This window comes from Bombus bifarius, unplaced genomic scaffold (assembly GCF_011952205.1).
Source record: "Bombus bifarius isolate JDL3187 unplaced genomic scaffold, Bbif_JDL3187 scf7180000007970, whole genome shotgun sequence".
Classification (NCBI taxonomy): Eukaryota; Metazoa; Arthropoda; class Insecta; order Hymenoptera; family Apidae; genus Bombus; species Bombus bifarius.
Window position 1 is genome coordinate 1724997 of NW_022884356.1, and position 25311 is coordinate 1750307.

Sequence of the window (25311 nt, forward strand, 5' to 3'; positions counted from 1 at the left end):
GAGATTGGTAGACACGCTAAGAGAAGAAAGCGGGAAGAAAGCTGAAATAAGAAGGATCAGATATTTACTATTAACAACCCTATATCTATCTATCTATATATATACATATGTACGTAAAAAAAAAAAATATATATATATATTTTACATACGTAATTCTTTCTACAAATAAATAATCGTATAAAAAGAGAGAAAATGCACACATACATACAGATATACAAATATACTGATCACATTTAAATATAGCGGTAAGGTTGTAATCTGGACAGTCACTGCACGTGCACGTCTCAGTCGTTAAGATCGTTTCGGTTCATCTTCTTTAAAGTTAGGCCTTGAAAGATCGTATACCGACAATGGCTCGTCAACGTCCAAGTATTTGCTTGTCTACGTAAAAAAATACGATTCATAATAAACAACGCTCTCTGTCGTCGATTGTCATCTCCGACGGTTGCAACGAATTTCTATTAATTGGTATCGAGTCTGTCACATGTACCAGCTACGAGATAAAACGCATTGTTCGAAAAGGAGAAGAAAAGAAAAAAAAGGAGCACGCGTGGCACTTTATCGGCAGTGAAAACCAAAGCGACAAGATCTCGAGACGAGTAGCTATAAGATCAGCTTCTCTTCTTCTGTGCTTGCCTGCGCCTCCTTGCCTGCTTCTGATTATCTCTTCCTTTCTTCTTCGCGGTTCGAGTACATTATCTACGACCACGGAGAGGTCACCGCGAACGAACCAACGAGAGAGAAAAGAAAAGAAGAGAGAGAGAGAGAGAGAGAGAGAGGGAGGAGAGTAGGAGGATCTGCTGATCTTCTCGAGGGAGGATGCAGAAGGTCGTGAAGCGGATGAGCGAGGGACGCCTAGACGGAAGGGTCGCGCATGCGTTTCGTTCCGTCGACAAGGATGTTCGACGTTTTTTTCAGTCACCGGTCGACGCTGCGCCGGGCACCGTCGACGCGCACGTTCGCCAACAGTTTGATATGGGTCGCGGTTCTTATAGGGATATAATTTCTTCAGGTAGGCCGATTCGTGGTCGTTAGTCGCGCGCGATCGAGTTATCGAGTCAGAAATAGGCTAAATGCTACGTTCCCAAAGAAGGGTTGGGAAGCTGGATCGTTTTTAACGGGGCTGCCACGCGACGTACCACGCGCCACTCACGCGCTTTGCCTTTCCATCTTGCTGCCAAAAAGTGTCTCCCTCGGGACTTCGTTTCACACACACACACACACACACACACACGCACACACACACGCAACACACAGACGTTTTACACGGCAGGTGGTTCTATCGCTCGGTTCCTCGGTCGTCCTTCGACGTCGTTCCTCTCTCGATCATCGTCATCGCGAAAACAAAAGCTTCGATCGTTAATCGTTCGAAGAAGAATCGTTGTGCCGACACTGACCGCGAGTGATCACCTTGCTTGGTAGCAGGTGAGCTGCGACCTCCGTACGACAGGGCAACCGTAGGTGAGAGAGAATTGCAGGTGAGAGAAACCGGGCAAGCGCATCGCGAGGCGCACGGTTACGCACCTGGATTTCACCGTTGTCGCTACTTCAACGTAAAATGCGGCCAGTGGATGTGAGGCAGCTTCTTCGATCTCGAGACATTCGTGACGAAAAGCACGGTGCATGTTACTACCGGTAAAGCGTACGAGAAGCGCGTTCTTCGTATCGCTCGTTGTATCGGTATACCGCAGGTAGCCGAAAGAACCGACCGAACTACACATCGGGTCCTCGATGTCGTTCTTACCTGTCCACCTGGCCCCGTCGTTTAGAGCAGCGACGTCTACGTTGTCGCCAGCGCAACTCAGGCAATATCTTCCCGCTGATAAATCTGCCAGCAAATCTATTTGCAATTATCCCGCGCAGACGATCTTCGTGTCAGGCTGCCGCTGAAAACGATTCGTCCCGAACGATTCGTCATCCTCGTGTCGACCGCTGGACGAGATCTAGAAGCCGGGAAGCAGCATGTCGTTGCATTATCCCCAAGGATATCGGTATCGTCCGGCGAGTAAAGCTGCCGGGGCAGGGAATGGCGAGCAAGGTTCTGACAGTGACGTTGCCCAACTCAGTGATCTCGAGGACGACGAGGACGAAGATGGGGGTGGCCAGTCGACCAATAGACGTATCGCGCACCGACAACACGGGGAGGAGGAGGAGGAAGAGGAGGAGGAGGACGACGACGACGAGGACGACGAGGACGACGAGGACGACGAGGACGACGACGATCAAGACGACGAAGAGGAAGACGAGAACGAAGAAGACGACGGGGTAGACGTGGATGGCGACGAGCTACCCTATCCTGGTTTCGTGCCGGTTGCAATGCGATACCTCGACCAGAATACACGACCGCGCAACTGGTGTCTGGCGCTCATCACTAATCCATATCCTTTTGGATCGTAACGACCACTGTCTGTCGTTTACCGAACGGTGATATCGTTATTTTTATTCCGCTTTTGCCTGTGAGAAAACCGCTTTGTCCAAGATTATTCCAGCCCGCGAGACGAAATAAGTAAGTTTCGTTGCACGCTATCCGTGCTACCGTGTAACATCCGAGAACGTAGCTAGAGCTTCGTTTGGGATTTATTTTATCCTCTAAGCGAAGCCACGGCGCCCAACCGAAGAATTCTTTCCCACCGAATATCACGAGCACGTCTCCATCTTTTTTCCATCACGCTCGTAAAACATCTTTATTACGGACTTGCAGCATTTCGAGGGTTCCTGCGTGTCGTTTAGATTTATCGGTTACAACGTTAGCTGGTTAGCGATCGAATCGGGCTTCGCTTTTTATTTTCAATTCTTACATACACGTTTTGCTGTATCGTTCTTTCAGCGTTCTGTCGGGGCCCGCCATATAATTTCAGTGGATATTTATCACCGGACTCCTCCGCACAATTCTATCGATGCGAAATGAGATGTAACCGGGCGTGGAAAATTATTTCAATTTTATTCGTTTACGTCGTTCGAGGGTGATGAAAGAACGAGAACCTCAGGCATTTTAATTGATATTAATCTTACGATCTATTTCTTCGACGTAAAACACGGTATTGAATTTATTTAATCGTTCCATGTTCTACGAAATTCTACGATGAGAATTTCCAAAGAGTATCAGCTCGACTTTTTCTACTACTTTTCCGCCGATTAAAAAGCAGTATACGTTCTATTCTTAGATTTTTCGATCTAATGAATTTTCTCCTATTTCTCTCATGGTTCGTATCTCGCGGATACATCGGCTTCGTATTCGATCGTAATTAATAACTCGTTAAAAAGCGAGGCGAGACGAGCCACTATATTATTGTACCAATTTTATTATCACTATAGTAGGATTTATTCTATACACGTAATAGCACGCTAGTCCTGTTAAGCTTCGAGATAAAAGAAAATCGAAAAGCCACACAAAGCATTAACTTCGAACATATATTCATCGTGAAGGTTTCGTTCATTCGTCGATACTGATGTTTCTATATGTGCCGTGGTTTCTCAATGAAATATCGTCTGTGTTTTGTCAGTTTCCTGTACGATCTTCCCAAATGCATCGGCTTTTTCGCAGTTATATCGACGGCTGATCCAAACGCGCAGATCAAACAAGGTGATCGCACATCTTTTTAACACATCCGGATGACGTTCGACCAAGAATAGAAATTATCCGATACGACAGTGTTGGCTAGGCGAAATTCGACGGCATTTCAAATTTTAAATGTACGATACAAATTCAAATCTGCTGTTTCGTCTTATAATTAGTCGTTGCATCGTACGAGACGATTTCAATACGATTATATCAACATATATATATACAGGATGGTTGGTAACTGGTGGTACAAGCGGACAGGGGGTGATTCTACGCGAAAAAAGAAGACGAAAATATAGAACAAAAATTTTCCGTTCGAGGCTTTGTTTTCGAGAGAATCAACTTTGAATTTTCGCTCGGTACGCGTGCGGTACGTTATAACGAATTTCACCGTAGATCGTTGTCTCGATGGAAAAATTAAAAAAAAAAATTTTTATTTCATATTTTCGACTTCTTTTTTCGCGTAGAATCACCCCCTTTCCGCTTGTACCACCAATTACCAACCACCCTGTATACATAGGCAATACGCGATATCATACGTTTTGCATCTAACCAACTAATCCTAATTAATAGGAAAAGAAGAGCAACGTGGCGGAGAAGGCAAATGCTGACCGCGAGAAGATCGTAGAAAATGGATTTATTCCAAACGGAGTATAGGCAGCCTTTAATAATTGTACCATTTCATGAATTCAACAACTATAACCAAATATTCCTACGTAAATTCCTACATAGCCAACGCATAAAGTTCTCTTCTAATTTCGAAGTCGACTAGTCTTCGGTATTCTCTACATTAGCACGCGTCGTTCTCGCAAGGAAAAAAAGAAGGCACAGAGATCGAAGCGAGAATATGAGGAAAGTTAAACTCGTACATAAACTGCGAGTCTCGGTTCGGCGTACCATAGCGGCAGGAGATAGAGTGCGCGAGGTCAGACCGAAGGCGTTTTAAATAGGTCATTGATTGACCTATCCCCAGGCGAATCACAGTGTGCTTGCACGGATACCGACTACCACACGACCAACGCGTCTGTCTCTACGTATTTCTGCCTCCTTCTTCCCTCTGCAACGTTATACACGTCTTGTATACGTGTCTGTTTGTGCGCGAAATTGCGGGGTGTGCAGGACGCACGTGGTCGGCGGGCAAAGTTTAGTCAGCTAGCATCCGAGCAACAAGCGTCGCTAGAAAGATTCCCATTGTGCAGGCGGACAATGGACGACTGGAACTACTGCGAATGCGGGCCAAGCATTTCGCAATTCTCCACCGCTTTTATCCCTCTCTCGTTTGCCCGTAGAAATTGAACAAACGTTCCCTTGTACCTTTTTACCTATACTCTATCCTACCCTATGTACTATATAGCCTGTCCCTTCAACGAACGCTTATCTACCTGCCCCTGGCGTCCATTTCTTCTCTCGCTCGAATCTAACATCGTCGATGGTCACTTTCCTCCTTTCGAACCTTTCACCGCGAGCGCTCTGTTCTCTTCGATCCTCTCGCAACTCTATTTCGCGCCTTTTTCTTTACTCGCAATTTCTTCTCGACCTGGTTTTTTTGCGACAAAATTTCCTTCCTTCCGTTCAATTTTCCAACGATGCAAAGTTTCTCCGACGCAACCGAGATTCCTCTGTTTCTCGGCTAAAAATTTCGTTTCTTCCTCTTCCTTATCAGGTTTTGCTTTTATTTAGGCGAAGGTTATATATCTTTGCGTATAATATCGTTGTGTGTAATCGGCGCGGTAGGTTCCAGGATAACTTTTACAAAGACCGCAACGTTCGTGGAATCTTCCTGGCGTCACTGACATTCGTTCGAATACAGATCGTACGTTGGGATAAGGAGAATAGCGACAAGTTCGCGCGAGCAGAGCTAGTGCAACTGGACGAGCGAATGTTAGAAATTACACGGATTATCCGACCGTCTTGTCTGTGAAAAAAATCATGGAATCGTAAAAAGGGAGTCTACAATTTCACGATTTATAACTTGTCAACGTACCGATATTATTAGTCGATAAATCGTGGCTTTCACGTTTACCTCGACAGCGGCCTAAACAATTTGTTTCCTGATATTTTGCTCTTTGTTGCGTCGTGAATTTTGTCGTCGACTGGCGAATAAAAATCGTTCCCTCGTATACGTAAGTTAACAAAAATACACCAGAAAGTATAAACGAGTCTCGTCGTTTGCTAGGAAATTCAGACGCAATAAAGTCGTACACACCGTCCCGGCAAACATTGGCAAACACGTGACAGAGCCTCGCGTCTCCGCTCGTCTCACAGAGACGTGGTTTACGTTAGAATTTCAACTTCGCGCGATATCATCTTGGTATAATTCCAACCTGCAAGGAGTACGAATTGGATGCAGCGACGCGTCTGCATAATCATCGCGTTATACCACTATTGTCCGATAAATGATTCAGACACGGTGCAGTCGCAGCTACTTGCTCGCTCGTTGACGTTTCTAAGCTTCCTGTTGCCACGGTTTTCCTCGTGCTCCCGTTTGCAACCGGATGCAACGGTTCGATGTCTATCGCTCGATCGACCTCGATCTAATTGATCGTCTTCGAAGAAATGGCAATGCCAGTAAGATGACGCAGTCATTTATACGGATGACGCGAAGAAAAAAAGAAAAGAAGAGGAAGAACGATCAGTCGCTAAAAGCGCATCGTAAGAAGCTTGTCACTTTAACGATCTCTGGATTTTATGCTAATTTTATATTCGCTTCGTGAAATAAAATCGTCATTGAGCGTTTTATAAATCGCATTATCCGATCGGTCATCGTTGCAACGAATGTGCGACGGACTAACGTTCGGATGAACTGGTCCTGGCAATTAGAAGCTGTGCCGATTAACTCGATAAATTGGAACGCGTAGAAAAGTGACAATTACGAACGCTATTTTCGAAAATCTACTTTACAATTTCGCATTGTTCTTGTCGTCTTCGGATAAATTAATTTGCGAAAGTGAGATTTCTATTTCGGATGTTAAATATTTTCCTATATACTTTGGAAAACGCGGAAACGATAACATTGACATTACTTTCGATTTAGCCTACTGTTATATAACTTGTACCGTTGTAAAATAGGAGCGCGCGAATTTTATGTTTTGCAAGCCCCAAGCCATTTGATATATTTCGTGAGCCACGATAGATCGGAATATATCTACTCTACTGTCATAACGTTTAATTTTTGCGAAATATTACATCGCATATACGTCCTTCTTTCCGACGATGTTACCCGAATCATCCGCGTTCGAAGTTGGGAACATTTTTCGTCCGTTACATTCGTCTCGCTTTAACCGTTTTACAAAAATTCATGAACACGGATCGATCAGCTTGACAGTAGCCTGAAGTAGTTAAAAGCGCTGTCTCACAAAAGACTAGAAACGTAACTTGTCGCACTTGTTGTTCATTCGTTTCGTCTTCGACTAACCAGTTAGCGATCGCGACCTCGTTGAAAAGCGTGTGTCTAAAATGTGTGGAAAGAAGCAAACGATGGCGAGTATACTCGACGTAGTGGCTGTTGTAACATAGAATTAAGTTGCGACGAGACGACCGGTTTATTTCCCGATGTTATTAACGCAATTACCGAACTGCAATTTAAACAGCAAGTTTCAATTACTTTGTACGCCCGACGAGTATGCTCACTGTAAGAGAAACCATTGCCATTTCTTCGTGAAACACAGCGAACTCGATCAACGCAGCACGATCGCAAAGAGACAGAAACAGAACGCAGATGTCCGGCAGTCATCGATTAGGTAATTTCGCGGACACCGGCGATGGAGCCGGATGCGACACCCAACGAAACGATTCACGTCGGCCCCGCAACAACGCTCAGTTCTTTCGTTTCCTCCTCGTCGATATCGTCCGATCCTGGAGCCCGATGACCTCTTTTCTTCCTCTTCTTTTCGATGCGGCGCACGTCGTCAACGACGCGAGGCCGAACTCCATTACAAACGGGTGAAAAATAATCGAATGACCGAAGCGTCAACGAGGCAATCTTCGACAGCGTCGAATGCCGCCGGAAGTGGCAGTCGATCGAAACAATTTGCCCGGCCGCTTCGGCCGGCTGATTGTCTATTAAGCGTTCGGTAAATGAGATTCCAGGCATCGATGAGAAACAGCTGACAGAGGCTACCGATGGATCGTTAGATAGACGGAAGTAATAGGAATCATCGCGTGTTTCGAGCGCTGCGGATGTCTCGTTGCGACTTTCCAACGAGTCGCGACGCGGTCTTGTCCTTGTTCGTCGCCTTAGATTGCCCTGGTTCCCTGGGATCGCTCTTCCTCGCACGCATTCGGATCTTTCGTCGCTCGTCCTTACGACGAAGATTCTGTCCCAGCGGAATCACGCTAGCGCGAGTGTCACGCTAGCAGTTACAAGTACGCGGATGCTGGAACGATCGTAGACGCGAATACGATTCAGATGAGACTGTTTCGTTCGATTTTGATTTTGATCTTGTCTCAGCCAATCGTGTAGCACAGTTGGCAGATATCGATGAGAACCATAGTTAAGATCGATCGGTATAAATACACGATATTTATATTCTCAACAGAAAGAGCAATTGGGGGCAGATAGGAATCGCTGGTGTTTGTATCAAGCGACATTAAGCGTGTTTGTCCAACGTTGGTATTTTGCTAGGGATAGGAATACGTATTTTTAGTCACATTTAAAAAATTCATATATGTTTCACGAGATAATATATGCAGGGTGGTTGGTAACTGATGGTACAAGCGGAAAGGGGGTGATTCTACGCGTAAAAAGAAGTCGAAAATGTAGAATGAAAATTTTTCGTTCGAGGCTTTGTTTTCGAGAAAATCGACTTTGAATTTTGGCTCGGTACGCCTGCACTTTATCGCGTCTCGTTATAACGGATCTCACTGTAGATCGTTGTCTGGATTGACGTTATTTTTGTAATTTTTTAAATTTGTATTCTATATTTTCGACTTCTTTTTTCGCGTAGAATCACCCCCTTTCCGCTTGTACCACCAGTTACCAACCACCCTGTATATAAGTGTATTAAGCATTCGTTACGTAAAAGGATCCAGGCGCATTTCTTGTTGCAGTTTCAACTTAGCGATAGTATAATATTTTATCTCGGTTATGGCAAGAGCTAGAGGATCAACTGTAGAGAGAAACATCGCGCAGATGTTCAAATACTTGAGAGCGATAGCGATACGTAAATTTCGTTCGTGTAAAATGCCCCCGTAAAATTGTTCCAGCCGGACGTTAATTTTATTCCACGCCAGCGAGATTCCTCCGAGTTGTTGCCGATGCGTCTACTCGCCGGAAAATCTTCCAACTCTGTGCTACCGCCGCGCTCTGGAATTTGTCTTCGGGCCAGAATTCCGCTCGATACGACTTTAGCAGTAAGTTCGAGGATTTCGCTATTTGCATGAAAACCATGGCGAAGTCCGAAGGGAATACAATTCGTGGGACGAAAGAAGGCGCTTCTGTCGCGACATTTATGCTCGGTATTTATTCGTCGATCTCGCGTGGCCATGCCGCGATCGCGTGGAACGCGATGAATCATCGATAAGCATAGGAAATCCTGGAGATTGCTAGAAGAACAGCCGCAACGAAAGGAGAAGAAAGAGCGGAGGCGGCTGAATGTAAGGGTGGATTTTCACCGAGATTTAGGTCTCCAGGCTCAGCGAGCTTCGTTCGATCGATCGGTCGTATCGCGAGAACAGTGAATTCGAAAGGAGCGTGGTTCTGCGATCGGCGTCCCTGACACTTCTTCGGCTTCGTATCTCCGTGTCCTAGCGCCGACTGACTAATCCTTTTCTTGGTCGTTTACAGCGGCTCAGGAAAGTATTTCAACGCTTGTCAGAGGCCAATTTTACGCGTTGTACGTAACGTTTAGAAATTTTATTAGCAGCCTAACGAGACGCCATTATCGTGATAATATTGGTCAATTTATAACGCGTATTATATAACGCGTATTACAATTGAAACGTATCGTGTATCACGTGTAATGATGTTACGTTATATTACGCGTATCGTATAAAACATTTCGAAATTTCATTGGCAAATTTCATTGCAACGAGACCGTTTCGCATTGTCTGGAGAATGTCTCAATTTGCAAATGATACATATTATGTTTATTATACAGGGTGGTTGGTGACTGGTGGTACAAGCGAAAAGGGGGTGATTCTACGCGAAAAAAGAAGTGGAAAATATAGGATAAAAATTTTTCGTTCGAGGCTTTGTTTTCGAGAAAATCGACTTTGAATTTTCGCTCGGTACGCCTGCACTTTATCGCGTCTCGTTATAACGGATCTCACTGTAGATCGTTGTCTCGATTGACGTTATTTTTTTAATTTTTAAAATTTTAAAATTTTTAAATTTTTATTCTATATTTTCGACTTCTTTTTTCGCATAGAACCACCCCCTTTCCGCTTGTACCACCAGTTACCAACCACCCTGTATATTTAAGTATCAGAATGTATCATATATTACGCGTATGTTGCGTGTATTATACGGATCATTTTGAAATTTCGTTAGCACTGTAACGAAGCACGAGTGTCACGATCATGTCGAAACCAATCTGAAAATGTACCTGGAAGCTGCGAGATACTTTTATTGCAAATATATAGTCTCGTTAAATACCGTGGCTTACCAATGCAACGAATAAAATTGACCGTCTGAAATACGATATTTTGGTGATCTCGGTGAAGCAGCAACTTTCATATTCACTTTCAGATTCCTTTGAAACTTCACCAATACGATCGTAATTTTGTTAGAGCGTCAGGGAAATTTCAGAGTCTTTCATAACGCGTCTATAATTCATAGAGAGTTTCTACAAGAGCCGAGACACTTTCGCGAGCCACTGTATCTCTCGAGATCTCCTTTCGCGTCGTTTACTCTTTCGGATCTATCGTTCACGCCTGTTCTCGATCATCGTCGAGCTTGTTCGATCTTCAACCGGTCCCGTTGTTTCATCAATCGTAATAACTTCGCTTATATTGATCTCGGCACACAGACAGGTCATTCAATTAAAATAACACGCATGCGTTCACAGATATCGTGAAAATCGTCCGTTTGATTTTCAATGAAACGCGTGTCGCTTCGAGCATACGCGTAACACACGTAGCGTTACGAACAATATCACCAGATTCGCAAGATACACTGTGCGTACGTTGATCCCGAAATACAGTCGTTCGATGTTGCTGTGACACGAACGACGAGAAATCGCTTGGTCATTTCGAGAAAAATCTATTGTAGTATCTTATGTTATTAAATAGGTTGTGGAGTTTGATATTTATTGATTCACACAGATTCAGCTTTTTACGTTCTGTATTTCACCACCATGTATAGCCATATGAACACATAGGATACACTCAGCTAATTAACACGTGGCCGACGCCAAAGACAAAAGAGCGTCGTTAGAAGTCGTACCAACTTAACATGTAGGAACTAGCGATCATACCAACCTAATATTTCCTCAGCATCTTATACTACAATTAATTTATTAATAATAACGGATTGTACAGATGTCGATTAAACAGGAAACGATGGTTGTTTAACGTGAACTAAATACAACAACGTGCTATAATTAAGACAACTAGATAGTTAATTCGCAATTCTCGTCACCACAGATCCAACACTCTCTCTCTCTCTCTCTCTCTCACGCGGATCACACTCCCTCGACAACGCAATTTGCATTCTCTGACTTCTCGACAAACACTCTCCGGTTTCTCCATTGACACTGACTGTTAATTCGTCTATGTCCCTTAGTATCCCTTTGTCTTTTGTCTTAGCTCCACCACGCACGTGTTTCGAAACCGCTCGTGGCCAGGGTCACGAAGGACCGACGACACATTGATGGGCCTGTCGGCACCTCGGCTTTCTCGCGACGCTGTTTATGGTTCACCCGATATCTCTTAGGCCTTTTGTCCACCATACTACACTATTATTAGGAACATGAAATTTGGTCATATTCGTGAACGAAAGTCGACGGAAAATATGAAACGTCGAGACTCGTTTCTCTTAGTTGTTTGAAGGAAACCACGTGTATTTCAACTTTTACTTAAAACTTAACCTAACATCTTCCATATGCGTTGATACAAATTTCGTGTATAGAAGATCGATATCCCTGATACCTGTTACGTAAGAAAGAAACTATTTCTTAATGGAACTAGCTTTTCTTTATGCGCTGCTCTTGTCGTTGATCCGGGATTGATAACAGGGGAGGTAAGACAGACAGCCTTGGAACATCAATTTCTTGCCGTATACAGGAGACGTGGTATCCGGGTTATATCCTGTAGGTCGATCAAAGCCACCACTCGATTCGTTTATTCCGTGCACAAGTCTTATCGGCTCGCGTATCCACGGGATCACGTTAGATAAAGACACTGGCCTGAATGTTTGCGGGCGCGAAAGATAAAAGTTATCGGTGTTCTTGCTGCGGTAGAAAGTGTTACAAATCCAGCGCGTTCCCCTCTCTGTGTTAACGGCTCACGAACCTATAGAACATCGGTATTATCGGCAAAAGGGTAGAAAGAACATCCTCCGAGATACTCTTGCTCTTGTCAATTTTTCATCGACGAGCCAGTAGCACGCGCCTTGTGTTTCCTAACTATAAAAACTGGCTGAAACTTTCAATTCTTACGCGTTTACGCTTTCCAACGTTTTTAGACGAAGACTACACGAAGAGGAAGAACAGGAGAAGTTACATTCTCTCCTTTGGTCTTAGGATTCAGAATAGTTTCTAGATCTTAAACTTTTACGACCACATCGACGATATACTCGCGTTTCTTCGAGTCTCGAAGCGACCTGGAATATTCACAAAACGATGGAACAAAGTACAACGCATCGACAACGCTACTCCCCAAGAATTACAAATGTGATATCTAATCATCGTGAAAGTTTAAAATCTAATATACCTAGGAATATGCTTTGCAAGCATCACAGGCTAGTTCTATATTCATGAAACACAGTGGTATTTTCTAGTAGGTGAATTTTTGACACGGACAAATCGGCCGTTCGGTTAAGACAGCTGTTGTTGCTGATAGTCTGATTCCAAGTAGCAAGAAAATTATATTTGATTCGATAAAGATTCGTAACACGTTGGAGGCGCGTACGTGAGCGCAATAGAACATTTGCGCGTGTCCGTCGTTATCGTTTCGTTTGGTTAGTTGGCAATTGAATGGAAGAAGCGAAAATTAGTTCGACGCGTGGACACATATATTCGCGATTATTCCACGTCACAAATTATACAGGGTGGTTGGTAACTGGTGTTTCCATTGGAGAAGTCGAAAATATAGAATAAAAATTTAAAGATTTAAAAAAATAACGTCAATCCAGACAACGATCTACAGTGAGATCCGTTATAACGAGACGCGATAAAGTGCAGGCGTACCGAGCCAAAATTCAAAGTCGATTTTCTCGAAAACAAAGCCTCGGACGAAAAATTTTCATTCTACATTTTCGACTTCTTTTTACGCGTAGAATCACCCCCTTTCCGCTTGTACCACCAGTTACCAACCACCCTGTATTTAATAATCAAACTTCCTTTTTTTTTATACATCGTTCATTACGTTCTCCAACGATATCGTCCTTCGACGATTCTTTCGATAAAAATAATATTAATAAATAATAAAAATTCCGATCATTTTTTCGCGTGGAAAATGTCCACTTTAAAAACACGATAATGGAAATCGTTCATTCGGTCGTCGTTCGTTTCTTCGTTCGGTAATACACGCGTGGCTAATAGTTTTAAACTCTTGGAACGAACTTTACTCGCGTGTGTTCCAGCGCGATCCGAATTTAATTTCCAAAATGTAAATGCAAAGCCACGATTTGTACAATTTTAACAGTCCATTGCCAATTAATGTCCAAAGCATCGATTTTTCGTATCTTCGGTTCGTAATGGCAGCGCGTTTATCGATCGCCAACAGAACGATAGCACGAGGAAACGCATATGTGTCTTATTTTGCGCACTGAAATCACGCGAAATCACGCTTTTGGTATTTGGTGGCGAACAACGAGACGGAATGTAACAATATGTTTTATCCGCGATACGCTTTATCCGCGTCCGCATCATTAGGATCACAGCGACGATGATGGTAACGTTGCGATCGTGTGCGTGATCAATCGTTGCACGTACTGCGACGAATAAAAAATATAATTGTCTGAAGAGCTCTTTATTGATATGGATGATGCCATTTGTTGAATCGCGTGATCGCTTGAAACTCGCTTATCTATTTTTTCTTCTTTTGTCATATTTCGCTTTGACGAATCAGCCGGCCTTTTGTTCTTATTTCGATTTTAACAATACATCCATCTGAATGCGTTATTAGCGTCTATATTGGCCTATAGAGATTTCAACTCGCTTGTTAAAAATTCAATTTGGTCGACTTCCTTTCTGCTCGTAATTCTTCCGATGAAAAGAAGATATATTCTGGGAACTATAGGTTTTAAATGTTTGAATATTTCTGCGAGTTAACATCGCGAACGTTTACGATTTCATTTCCAGTTATTTCTGGTTATTAATCGTTATGGTGTATCGTTTTCGATCAACGAGCAGCTGGATTCTTCGCTTTAACGAATATCACGAAGCGAACGTCGCGGACAACGAAACTGTATAGCGTTAGCCTTCGATAAGTAGGTCAAGTAACAAGTGCAGTTACGTTTAATTTGTACAATAAAAATAATTAGCCAGGGTATCGCTAGTATCGCAAGAGAACGAATCTCTTCGTTGATCAACCTTAAAATGAAAATCACGCGTCGTGTATTTTTGCAGCTGATATTTGCAGAGTGATTTATGGAATATTGTGAATGATGATACGGATAAATTTACTCGATGGTTCTTCACGCGTTTAATAATCGTAGAAATGATCGATATTTTAAGAACGAGAAGAATATTTTAATCGGCAGATTTGACGAAGGAAAGCGAAGTCGACCGTATTAAGAGCCGATGGAGATTCTAACGAGACGTAATTTGAAAATTCGCGATTGTAACGGCATTGTTTCTTAAGCTTAACGCGAAGCGTTTTCTAAAAATAATCGCCAAGGTCGGGGAATTAATTAAATTCGATCGGCCAACGAAGACAATAAACGAAAATTTCGCGATCGTGAAAATCATCGTCTACCACGGGAACGTGTCATAAGTTACAATATATTTAGTTTAGGATATTTTCAGCGTGGAATTTTGTTTTAAACAGTGCGAGCATCCAGAGATATTAATCCATTTCGAAAATATTCCAGTTACTAAATATAGCACGTCCATTTAGGATCTGTTAAAAATAGATAAAAAAAAAAAAAAAGAGCGTGAAAAGCCTAAAATAACAGAGGCGACGAGCTTCCGATATTTTAGAATTCCAAGCAATCATTTTCAGAGGATGATGACAATTTACGTTCCCACGTTCGGTCTAGAAAAAAAAAAAAAAAGAAAAAAAGAAAAAAGAAGAGAAGAAGAATGAAAATACACGAGAAGGAAAGAACTACAGAGAGCAAACAGTAGATAACGCAGGCTAACTATAGGATTTACCGTTTTGTCCTCGTGATTGACACCTCAATTAAAACTTTCCTGGAATCAAGTGCCTTTCACCCTCGCAACGCCGATAATCACGCTACCGGCCACCATCAAGTGCTCAACATTTCAAAATCCCGCACTTCTCGCGTTCAAATTTCAATTCCACCCGCTGCAGGAAATTCACAAACTCGTTATACGTGTACGTTTTATATTAAATAAATATGCGATGTGCTCATCTTCAAATTGCTTCGAAATTTAATCAATATAATCGTCATGGGATTCATCGTAGCGATAATGGAATATCAATACGTTTCGCACGGCAGATGGACACATATAATAGTAATAATAATAATAGTAGTAGTAATAATAATAATTATCATACAGGGTGGTTGGTAACTGGTGGTACAAGCGGAAAGGGGGTGATTCTACGCGAAAAAAGAAGTCGAAAATATGGAATAAAAATTTAAAAAATTACAAAAATAACGTCAATCCAGACAACGATCTACAGAGAGATCCGTTATAACGAGACGCGATAAAGTGCAGGCGTACCGAGCGAAAATTCAAAGTCGATTTTCTCGAAAACAAAGCCTCGAACGAAAAATTTTTATTCTATATTTTCCACTTCTTTTTTCGCATAGAATCACCCCCTTTTCGCTCGTACCACCCCCTTTTCGCTTGTACCACCAGTTACCAATCATCCTGTATATCAGACTTTGTATCTATTACGAGAAAGTTCTTTGACATAGCGAACTGGTTAACATATGAATAATATGTAACAATAATACGAGAGTAATATATCAATTAATATATCATTTTAATTAATACATAGAATATTCGTACGTCGTTATACAATACATTTTATATATAATGCGTACAGTACATTTTCAGATTGATTCGTTTGATCGATACAATTACGGCAGCGTGTCTCGTTACGACGCTAATGAATTTTCAAAATGTTTCATTCAATACATATAATATGTATAATACGTTGGCTTGAAATTTTACCAATGCTATCATGGCGGTCGTGTCCCATTACGATACCAACGAAATTTCAAAATCGTTCGCTCGATGCACATACTCTATACGAAATATATATATATATATATATCACGTTTGAACGCGTTAATTACAAAACGCATTATACAATACACGTTGTAACGTGTACGATAACCACGTTGATCTGTAATTTCATCGATATTATCGCGACATGCTGCCGCGTCTCTCAAGGCTGCCAACCAAATGTTCAAAATGTTCCTTACACAACGCACGTAATACCACGGCGAAAGGTATGCAATAGTTGCTTCGATCGCTATAGAATCATCCTGAGCGAGTGACGTAAGAGACAAGTGGAAATGGTGTTTTGGCCGCGTGGCATCAATACCGCGAAACAAATAAAATAAAATAATTCGTACGCGTATCACGGGCCACCGTATATAACGATGTTATAAGCGTATCAATAATAATTTTCTCCTGGCGAAACATTATTGGTGGACGAGTGGAATCGCGCTCGATAATCGTGCATCTCGTGACCTAGAAGACCGACGAGACTCTCGGCTGTTCTCTCGCACGTTCGCGGAAGCTGCGTGACTAAATTTACTTTTCCTCCGCCTCTGCTGAAACGCGGAATAATTCATCGTGTACACACGCTCAATCATAAATAGCGTATGGAATCCTGGCTTCGTTATTTTTTCGCCTGTAGGCAATGCACGGACGGTTTGAGTCGTGGTGTACGTGGCTTGAAACGCTTCCGTCCGAATTTCACCGTGAGCAGAACTTCGCATTCAGAATCGTGACGCGTACCTTTGTGCCAGTTTATTCTTCGTCCGCCACCGGGTCTCTTGTGCCCTGGCACAAAGAGACGCACAGAGATGCTTGCAAGCAAACTGTTGCTCGTGTTTTTACTCGAGCGGGCAGACGCGACGCGGACCAACATCGCCACCGTTGCGAAAACCTCCAGGTTCCGCTTCCACCTATTCTCTTTTTCTTTCCCCTTTTTTTGCATCGGCGGCGCGAGCCGCGCCACGGCAAGATTCGACGGTTACACCGGAGGAGAGAGCCTGGCGGAGGCCAGCCGTTTATTGATCGGACACACTCCGTATGTTTGTGGAAAGTAGATAACGCGGCGGCTTTCTCGCGATTTGTCCGAGGAAACGTCTCGTTCGGTTCTGCGATCGTCAGACCTTCGCGACAATTTCCATCCTACACGCGCATCGCCCAGTCTTTTGCACTTGCAGATGGTTTAAGTCGTTCGTTTCCGTCTATGAGATATTTAGGCTACGAGTTTCTTGCCGTTCCGCTTGTCGGAGATGTCTCGCGCGTCTTCTCGTCAGCTCGCAGACGCATGAATTTTCTAAATAGATTCGAGTTAGATGCGAAGAAGAGATTTTCGGGGGATCTTTGATCCGAGTGTCGCTCTACGATCAAAAAGATGCGTTTTAATTTCACGCGGTCGAAAACGGGAAGAATTTGTTGAAAAACTGATAAATAGGCAACGTTTCGCAAAATACCAAAGGTATCGCCGGTCTGCAATATTTCAATATCTTCGATAACTGGTCGATATCTCGAAAATTATGAACAGCGAAATGAATAAAAATTCTTCAAGTATGCTAATGTACACGCGAAAGAGGGCGATAGTTGCGGATAACACGGAGGAAAGCGATAGAAAAATTGTTTATTCGCATCGATAGACACTGCATCCATTGTGTATTATATTTACCAAGAGTATGGACAACGCGTGATAGTAGTGGTTGCAGTATAGGCAAAAGTTGATCAAAGATATATCATAGTTCGTCGTAGTATCCGAATAAGGCAAGTGCAAGGGAAGATTAAAGTGTTGGGAAGGCAGAACAAGTGTGACTTTTCCGTAAATAAATATTCTAACTTTTTCACTCGGATTTAAGGTGACTACCAATACGCAACTTCTCTCGCGGCGCGAAACTAACTTTTAACTTTGAAGGACCGTTATTTCGTTACTTTGCTTGCTTTCTTTTGTTTCGTGCTCAACTTAAATTGATCTTCTCCTGAATTCTATAAACTCGACGATCATCCTTATACGACAGCGTTTCTATCGTAATGCTATTCTTCGTTTCCCCCAGACTAAAAGATAAAAAATAAAAAGCAGACACTTTGGAAAAAGCACGTGCGGCGTTTCGTAATTACAATGTACAGATGAAATACGAGGATCGATGTTGTGGAAGATTCGAGGACCGTTTACAGGGCTATTAATGATTTCATAAATGAATAATATACAAGAAGAAGCTGCGAGCTTTTGTAAAGAAACAGACGTTTGAAAGCTGCATACATCAAAGGTTCGTAATTCTGACCGTACTTAGCTATACGATGTCCAGTTGTAAAGGCGGTGCAGCTACTTCGGGAAGCGTTGCGCCCTCTTCAAAAGGCACGGGCGTCGCGTTTTGAAAGTAAAGTCTATTTAGTCGTTAAAAAATTAATTAACAGAGCTGAAGAAATATATTAAAGAAGTACGCGCTACTCAGTGTACCTAATATATTTTTAAAACATCTTCTAAGGTACGTACGTCTTTAGCTAACTTCGTTCCACCGATTAATCGTCGATAGTAAGTTTGTTAAGAAAGCTTGAATCGCTCTCTTACAAATATTCCCCAACAAATTTTTCGATTCTAACAATTTTCATCTTCCCTCGTTTCAATCTGATTTTTTTAACTCGTGCCTTATGGATTTTCAACGAATTGTAACGATTTCGCGTGTCTTTTTACAGACCACCAGATTGATCACTTCGATAACCACGTGTCGCTTACGATATTTTGAAAAATTCGTCTGGCAATAGGAATTATCCCAAGTGCAAAGAACTTGTCTTTTTATAAGCCACGACCGAGTCTGGTTTCTTCCTATTAGCGACTTCTGTCGTCTCTCGAACCTAAAACGACACACCCCCGAACTCGAGGGTGGCAGGGTGGAGTCTCCCGGTCGAAGACTATCGGAGATTGGTAGTGGCCGGGTCATAAATTTAGACAAGGATCCGAAGGACGTGCGCGTGTAAGGGTTACTAAACGCACGATTCGATTATCCAACTCTTGGTGAGGACGTGTGCATTTTATTGCGAAGAAGCTTCGCGTAGCGACGAGCGCCAACGTCTCTCCGCTTTGTGCGAGTAGGTTCGCCATCTGTTCTCCCCGAAGATTAATTCGTCACATTTAAAAGTTCGCGTCCTGATCAGCTTGAAAGCGGTGTAAATCGGGACTATCGCTTTCAAATTCGATAAAAGATATCGGCGAAAGTAAGCAGAGGCTGGCGTGACGACGGCGATCGATTTTCTAAACGGAACGGCGCGCATCTGCGTGCAGAATTCTCGCAATTTGTCAGAAATTTGTCTTTTACGATCATCGTGAAATATATACTTGCGCTAAATATCTTGCAGCTTCTGCGTATATTGCCGGATTTCCTTCAAATTTTACCACTATGACGTTGATATCCTCCGAGTCTTATTATAGTGGCAGCGAAATTTCAAAATCTTTTATATAACACGTATACAATGTATACGTTACATAATATTTCGTAAAACCTACTCTCCTAAGCTACCATTATACATCCATATACAGCGTCAACAGCGAGCGTACATCATCGAAAGAGCGAAATTTATTCGAAAAACTTGTACCTACACTCCTCGTCGAACAGATAGCCCACGTGAGCTATCTTTCATTTTTAAGAAACATTTTTTAAGAAATTAAGAAATTACTTTACGACTTCTTCTTACTACTTTCGATATTTTAGCTGCTGCTAACAGTTGCCGTTTTCGTTCGACAATTTGCTTTTTTCAGACACGTTTAATTTTGTCTCGCGTTCCATATACTTACAAATTTACATAACGTTGTACTGTGATCTTTACTCGTTGATAGATCGTGAACTACCGAGCAATTTCTAAACGTGTTAACAGATTGTGTTATCGTTTCGTTCTTAAAGTAAAACAACGTTTTCTTGTTACACGCTAAACCTCGTAATATTTTTAATTATTTTCAACGAACTATTATTCGATCGTTATTTATTGTTATTATTATTTCAACGAATTATTTGATATTGTACGTTGCAGACGAAAAACTTTACACGCGTCATTGAGAAATTAAAGATAGCTCACACGGGCTACCTTTTCGACGAGCAGTGTCCACACGTATAAATCCAAAATTGATGGAAGAAAGATACAAAATACAGGCAGGCACGGGCCAATGGTAAATAGCAAAGTCGATATTACACGAATCTCGTTTCGTAAGGTGTATCGCTCGACCGACTCTCGACGTAATACAAGACAGAAACGCGAAGAGCACGCGAGAACTTGAATCGAGGCACACGTTAATTGTCATTAGCATCGAAGGGTGGGTTGGTTGATCGAATTCTATATATAAATTGTACGTGGGTTGCACGTAGAAGCTTCCAGTTTGGCGTGTTTGGCCGATGGTAACGGTCGGTTGCCGATCTTTCAATGAAGCTTTACATAACGCTATCATTGCCTACGAGACGTATTCCTCTCTCTGACGTACAGTTCTACCGGAGACTCGTACTCGATCAATTTTTCGATGAGAAATATGCGGACATAAATCGCGTTGACCTACGAATTATTTAGCTTCGCTGTGAATTCCCGCGGCATTTATTTTCCAAGCAGCAGAACGAATAGCTCGCTGCCTGTATAACGCGTCGGATCTAATTCGTTTGATGTATGTCCGTGAAAATGAGAGCCGGGAAGCTTCTGCCCGTTCCTACAATAGCGCGGCCTATTGGAAATTTATGTTTGGAATTCTATCACCTTCCCATCAACGTCAGATCCAGTTCTAACGTTAGCCCGCCTGAAGTATGAAGGGATCCACCTTCTTCGACTGGCTTTTCCATAATACTGCATGCTCAATTTACGCCAATTTATCACATTCACTGATAGAACACGCGACTTGACAGTTTCTTTTCTTTTTCTTCCTTTTTTTTTTTTTTTTTTTTCGTTGGAAACGTCTGTACTTTTAACAAATTTTGCTCGGGAAAAAGAACAAATTTCTTTGACTCGATAATTTCTGCTTTCGACGCATCGTCGATTTTTCTTCTTTTTTCGCGGCGTTTTTTTTTTCTTTCTTATTTTCTTAATATTAAGTCATCTCGTCGGAACATACGAAAGGAATGACGCAACGGTTGCGTCAACAACATTATTCACGGGGCCCTCGTGCACAATGATTTACTAACTAATAATAGTAACGAACTGGTAAATGTCAAGTTACAGAGTTACAAACTTGTGCCGTATGATTTTACCATTTTCTTCTTACTAGCTCGGCCAATACAATCGGCTTTGTTCGCGTTGCCTGAAGATTCACTCGCCGAATTTCATTCGTTTCGCGATCGATTTTTACAGCGGTTAATTATTTTACAGTCGTCGGTGATAAACGAGCGGCCAGCGAGATAAAGTTAAATTCGATTTCGATTAAAGGAAGTTCACGTAAATTATTTCAATGGATTTATTTCATACGGCTTAAATCGTTGGCACAATTTTGCAAAGCGTTTCATGCGAATCTACGGACGGCAATTAAACGGCATTAAGAACAGAGATTTCGCTAATCTACGAATTAATCGTACGCGATCAATTTAACACCTACTTTAACCCATGATCGCGCGATCTTGACTCGAGTCGATGCTTCATGCTAATAGATCGCATAATAGTCTGCCTTGTCCTTTTTTCTTAAACGTGACGCACATACGATTATATGAAAATAGCAATTAATTGAACAATTAAATTTTTAACGAAACAGTAGAATGTTTCTGTACTTTGTATCTTATTTTAATAAAAAAAAAAAAAAAAGAAGATAGAGAGGTACATTAAAAATAATTATCGCCGTGCGTATAGAGTATGCTTGTCCGTGTATCGAATTTCCTCACACAGATAAATAAAATAAAGAAGGAAAAGGAGAAAGAGATTTGCTTGTCTTGCGAGAAACCATTAATTTCAGATTTATACGACAACTTCCGAATAATTTATTCGAATAAAAGCATCATCTATGATTCACACGGCTGTATCTATAAACGTCGACAACGTTATAGTAAATATCCGGCTGTTTCTAAAGCATAAATGAATAACAGTGGCGAAGAAAGATCGGTTTCTTGCGCAAGAGTGATAATTAAAATATTACTTTAAAGCACGTTGAATAAATAAAAATCCTTCGTAACTCTAGGATCTTCAGTGGCCAATAATTCAAAGATAATCCCTTAAGCTTAATATTTGATTATCGTAAGAAACGTTGGCCCTTTCAGCGTGTCGTAAAATTTCTATTAAAAATACATCGTCCCATTTACGCTTGAAGCGATTAAAACGAAGTAAATTCGGCTTTGTTAATCTTGCCGCGTAAAGGAATATTTTATTGAAAAACGAGCCGGTTAATGTGCAAAAGTATACCGTTCGCATACCACGTAATTCCGCCGTCTTTTAACGCACGAATCAACAAAAGTGGAAAAATATTCTTCCATTATGCGACACGCTTAATTCCGGACGCTACTTATTTTGCAAACACCTTGTGCAAATGAAGATTTTCCGCCGCGTTTAATTTGTTAACCCTTGGAATTTGGCAACTTCAAAATTCCAGGCTAATATACTTGCGCAGGAAGATTCAGAATTATCTGCAACGAGATAATTCGCTTGCGTTTCTACGAATACGAATATAAAAATATATCATGACGCTTAATAAAAACAGCGGGCGAAATACAAAAGCGAAGAGCATGCGAAAAGACTGCGCTACTTCGTGCAGAGCGTAATGAGAATTGGAGCAATTTGCCTGGAGTATTAAAGATAACGTGTCTTCATTTAGGACAATGTTGATTACTAGTAGTAAGAATAAGATTCAAAAGAATAGTATTATACGTAGCACCGATTAACAGTATATCCAAGTTAGGTCGCTGCTTATATATGTCTACTCGTATGTGTTATATTAGGTTGTTGGAAAAGTTTCTTTCGTTTTATAGAGTTTTTTGTTTTATATTAGTTTATTGAATTATGCACGAACGTGATAATAGAAATAAAACGAAATGGATCGTACCTAATTCGATAAAATAATATAAAACAGAAATTGTCGTTCATCTATTATCACCTTATGAAACGAAAGAAACTTTTCGGACGACCTAATATTCATCGATATGTGAAATGGTACTAGGTTGCTTCGTGTTTTATCCATGAAATACAATTTTCATTATTTGCACTTTCATCTTTATTTTATAATGCAATTCATATATCGGAAAAAGCCAGCTCTTTGCATATAAGAGATAACATACTTAACCCTTTAACCTACTATTAGGTATTAGGTGAACGGGCATAGCCCGTATTAGATTTGTCAATACCACCTAATGACAAAATCCGCAATCACTTAGTTGCCAACCCAATAGATTACCATCATCCATCGAATTCTGTTCTTTTGTCAATTATCAACCACGTTAACGAAGAAGACATTTTTCGACCTTATAAAGATTTATGATCAAAATATCGTCATCAGCTGTCACAATTTTTAACAATTTTACGAGGTAAAATTCATCGAATGGTACATCGTTCGTCTGTAGCCTCGCAAAGCTCAGGCTTTAATCCTTTCGACAATAAGTTAACTCCACTTTCGGAACCCCCTTGTGTAATTCAGCACGCGACCAAGTTTACCACCCTTGCCCTTAACCCTTTCAACGACGCGTCAGTTCGAAGCTAACCATTTTGCCACGTCTACTCGGTGTAACGTCTTCTTGCACGGTGCACGTCGTATGAAAGATATTGATTAATCATTGTACGCATCGATTATGCATAAAAAGGACAGCATTCCAGAGGTATAAAAATAAAATACATGGATGAGAACGAATTTGAATAAGAAACGATTATTTGTTGCGGACTGCAGAAGCGGAATAGCGTTTGTTTATAACGAAATTATCGTAAACACGTAATTTGACAATTTCAACGTATAAATTATATTTCATTTACACTCGCGTTTAAGACGAACGTTTTAACCGAAAGTTTCAACGAAAACGTGTGATCGTAACGCAGCGATGAGAACGCGTGTGTACGAGAGATACTTCAGATACTTGACATTCCTTTTCCCTGCGCAGCTTCTAAATTTGTTTCAAAGTTGGGTTATACGTCACAGTACGCGTGCAACTATTTATTGTACCGAATATTATCGACGTTATCGATTATCAAATATTATTATTAATCTGTCAGATAGCAGAATATTTGGATACTAAATCATTCGAATAGTAGAATACCCAGACAGTCGAATAATACAGCCATTCTATCGTCATTGTCTCTACCAACTACACAGACGTTCGAATAATCTAGGCTTCTATCGTATATCGAAGCCATTCTTTAACCCTTTGCACTGCAAATTTTATTTCAATTTCGTTACGAACAGCTCGCAAGGCTTTTAAGAGTTTTATTTGAAAGTTACTTTAACTAAGAAATAAGACAATTTAAATAAATAAAGGAAGAAAGAAATTCACTTAAATACCAGTTTTATTCACACCATTGTTGTATTTTGTAATTTTTAAGTGTATGAGATATCTTGAAACAATGTCCAGGATGCAATCCTGCTTTTCTTGTTATTAAGTAGGTTTTGGAGTTTGATATTTATTGATTCACACAGATTCAGTTTTTACGTCCTGTATTTCACCACCATGTACAGCCATATGAACACACCGGGTACACTCAGATAATTAACACTGGGCCAACGCCAAAGACAAAGGAGCGTCGTTAGAAGTCGTACCAACTTAACATGTAGGAACTAGCGATCATACCAACCAAATATTTTCCTCAACATTTCTTTCGCACGTTTCACAGAAAAACGTGGACATGAAAGAACGTCGACAAAGGAGCTGCTGAGATAAAAACTGACGTCGAGTCACACTTTGCACACATGTGCAAAGGATTAATATGTCGCCTGTAGGACAAATTAGCTACATACTCGGTTATCGCCATATCTAAACCTGTTTGGACCTATGGGATCCAACTATGGGGAACAGCGAGTAATTCCAACACAGAAATTCTTCAATTCGATTCCAATGAAAAACTCTAAGATCCTTAATAGATGCAGCTTGGTGTGTTACCAACGAAACGATACATGGCGACCTTAAGTTAGCTACAGTTAAAGAAGAAATATCCAAATTCACTAATAGATATGTCGAGATATGCATAATTTTATATGCTAGGTTAGATTGACCGCGTAGTAGTGTAATACGGGTTATGCCCGATCTTCTAATGCGGGCTATGCTCGATCTTCTAATGCGGGCTACGCCCGATCTTCTAATACGGGCTATGCCCGATCTT

At 41.4% G+C, this 25311-nt stretch overlaps 1 protein-coding gene across 5 annotated transcripts in view; it reads left to right on the forward strand.

Moving 5' to 3' along the window:
* Positions 1–963: 963 nt before the first annotated feature.
* Positions 964–25311, forward strand: part of LOC117213095 (voltage-dependent T-type calcium channel subunit alpha-1G) — a 110057-nt gene continuing 85709 nt past the window's right edge. For 4 of the 5 annotated variants that reach the window (XM_033458410.1, XM_033458419.1, XM_033458400.1 and 1 more), the window contains exon 1: positions 1963–2378. In XM_033458410.1, coding sequence (XP_033314301.1) covers positions 1963–2378 — 416 coding nt within the window. Of the gene's footprint in view, positions 2379–25311 lie in introns of all 5 variants that reach the window. The other variant, XM_033458438.1, reaches the window with a different exon arrangement.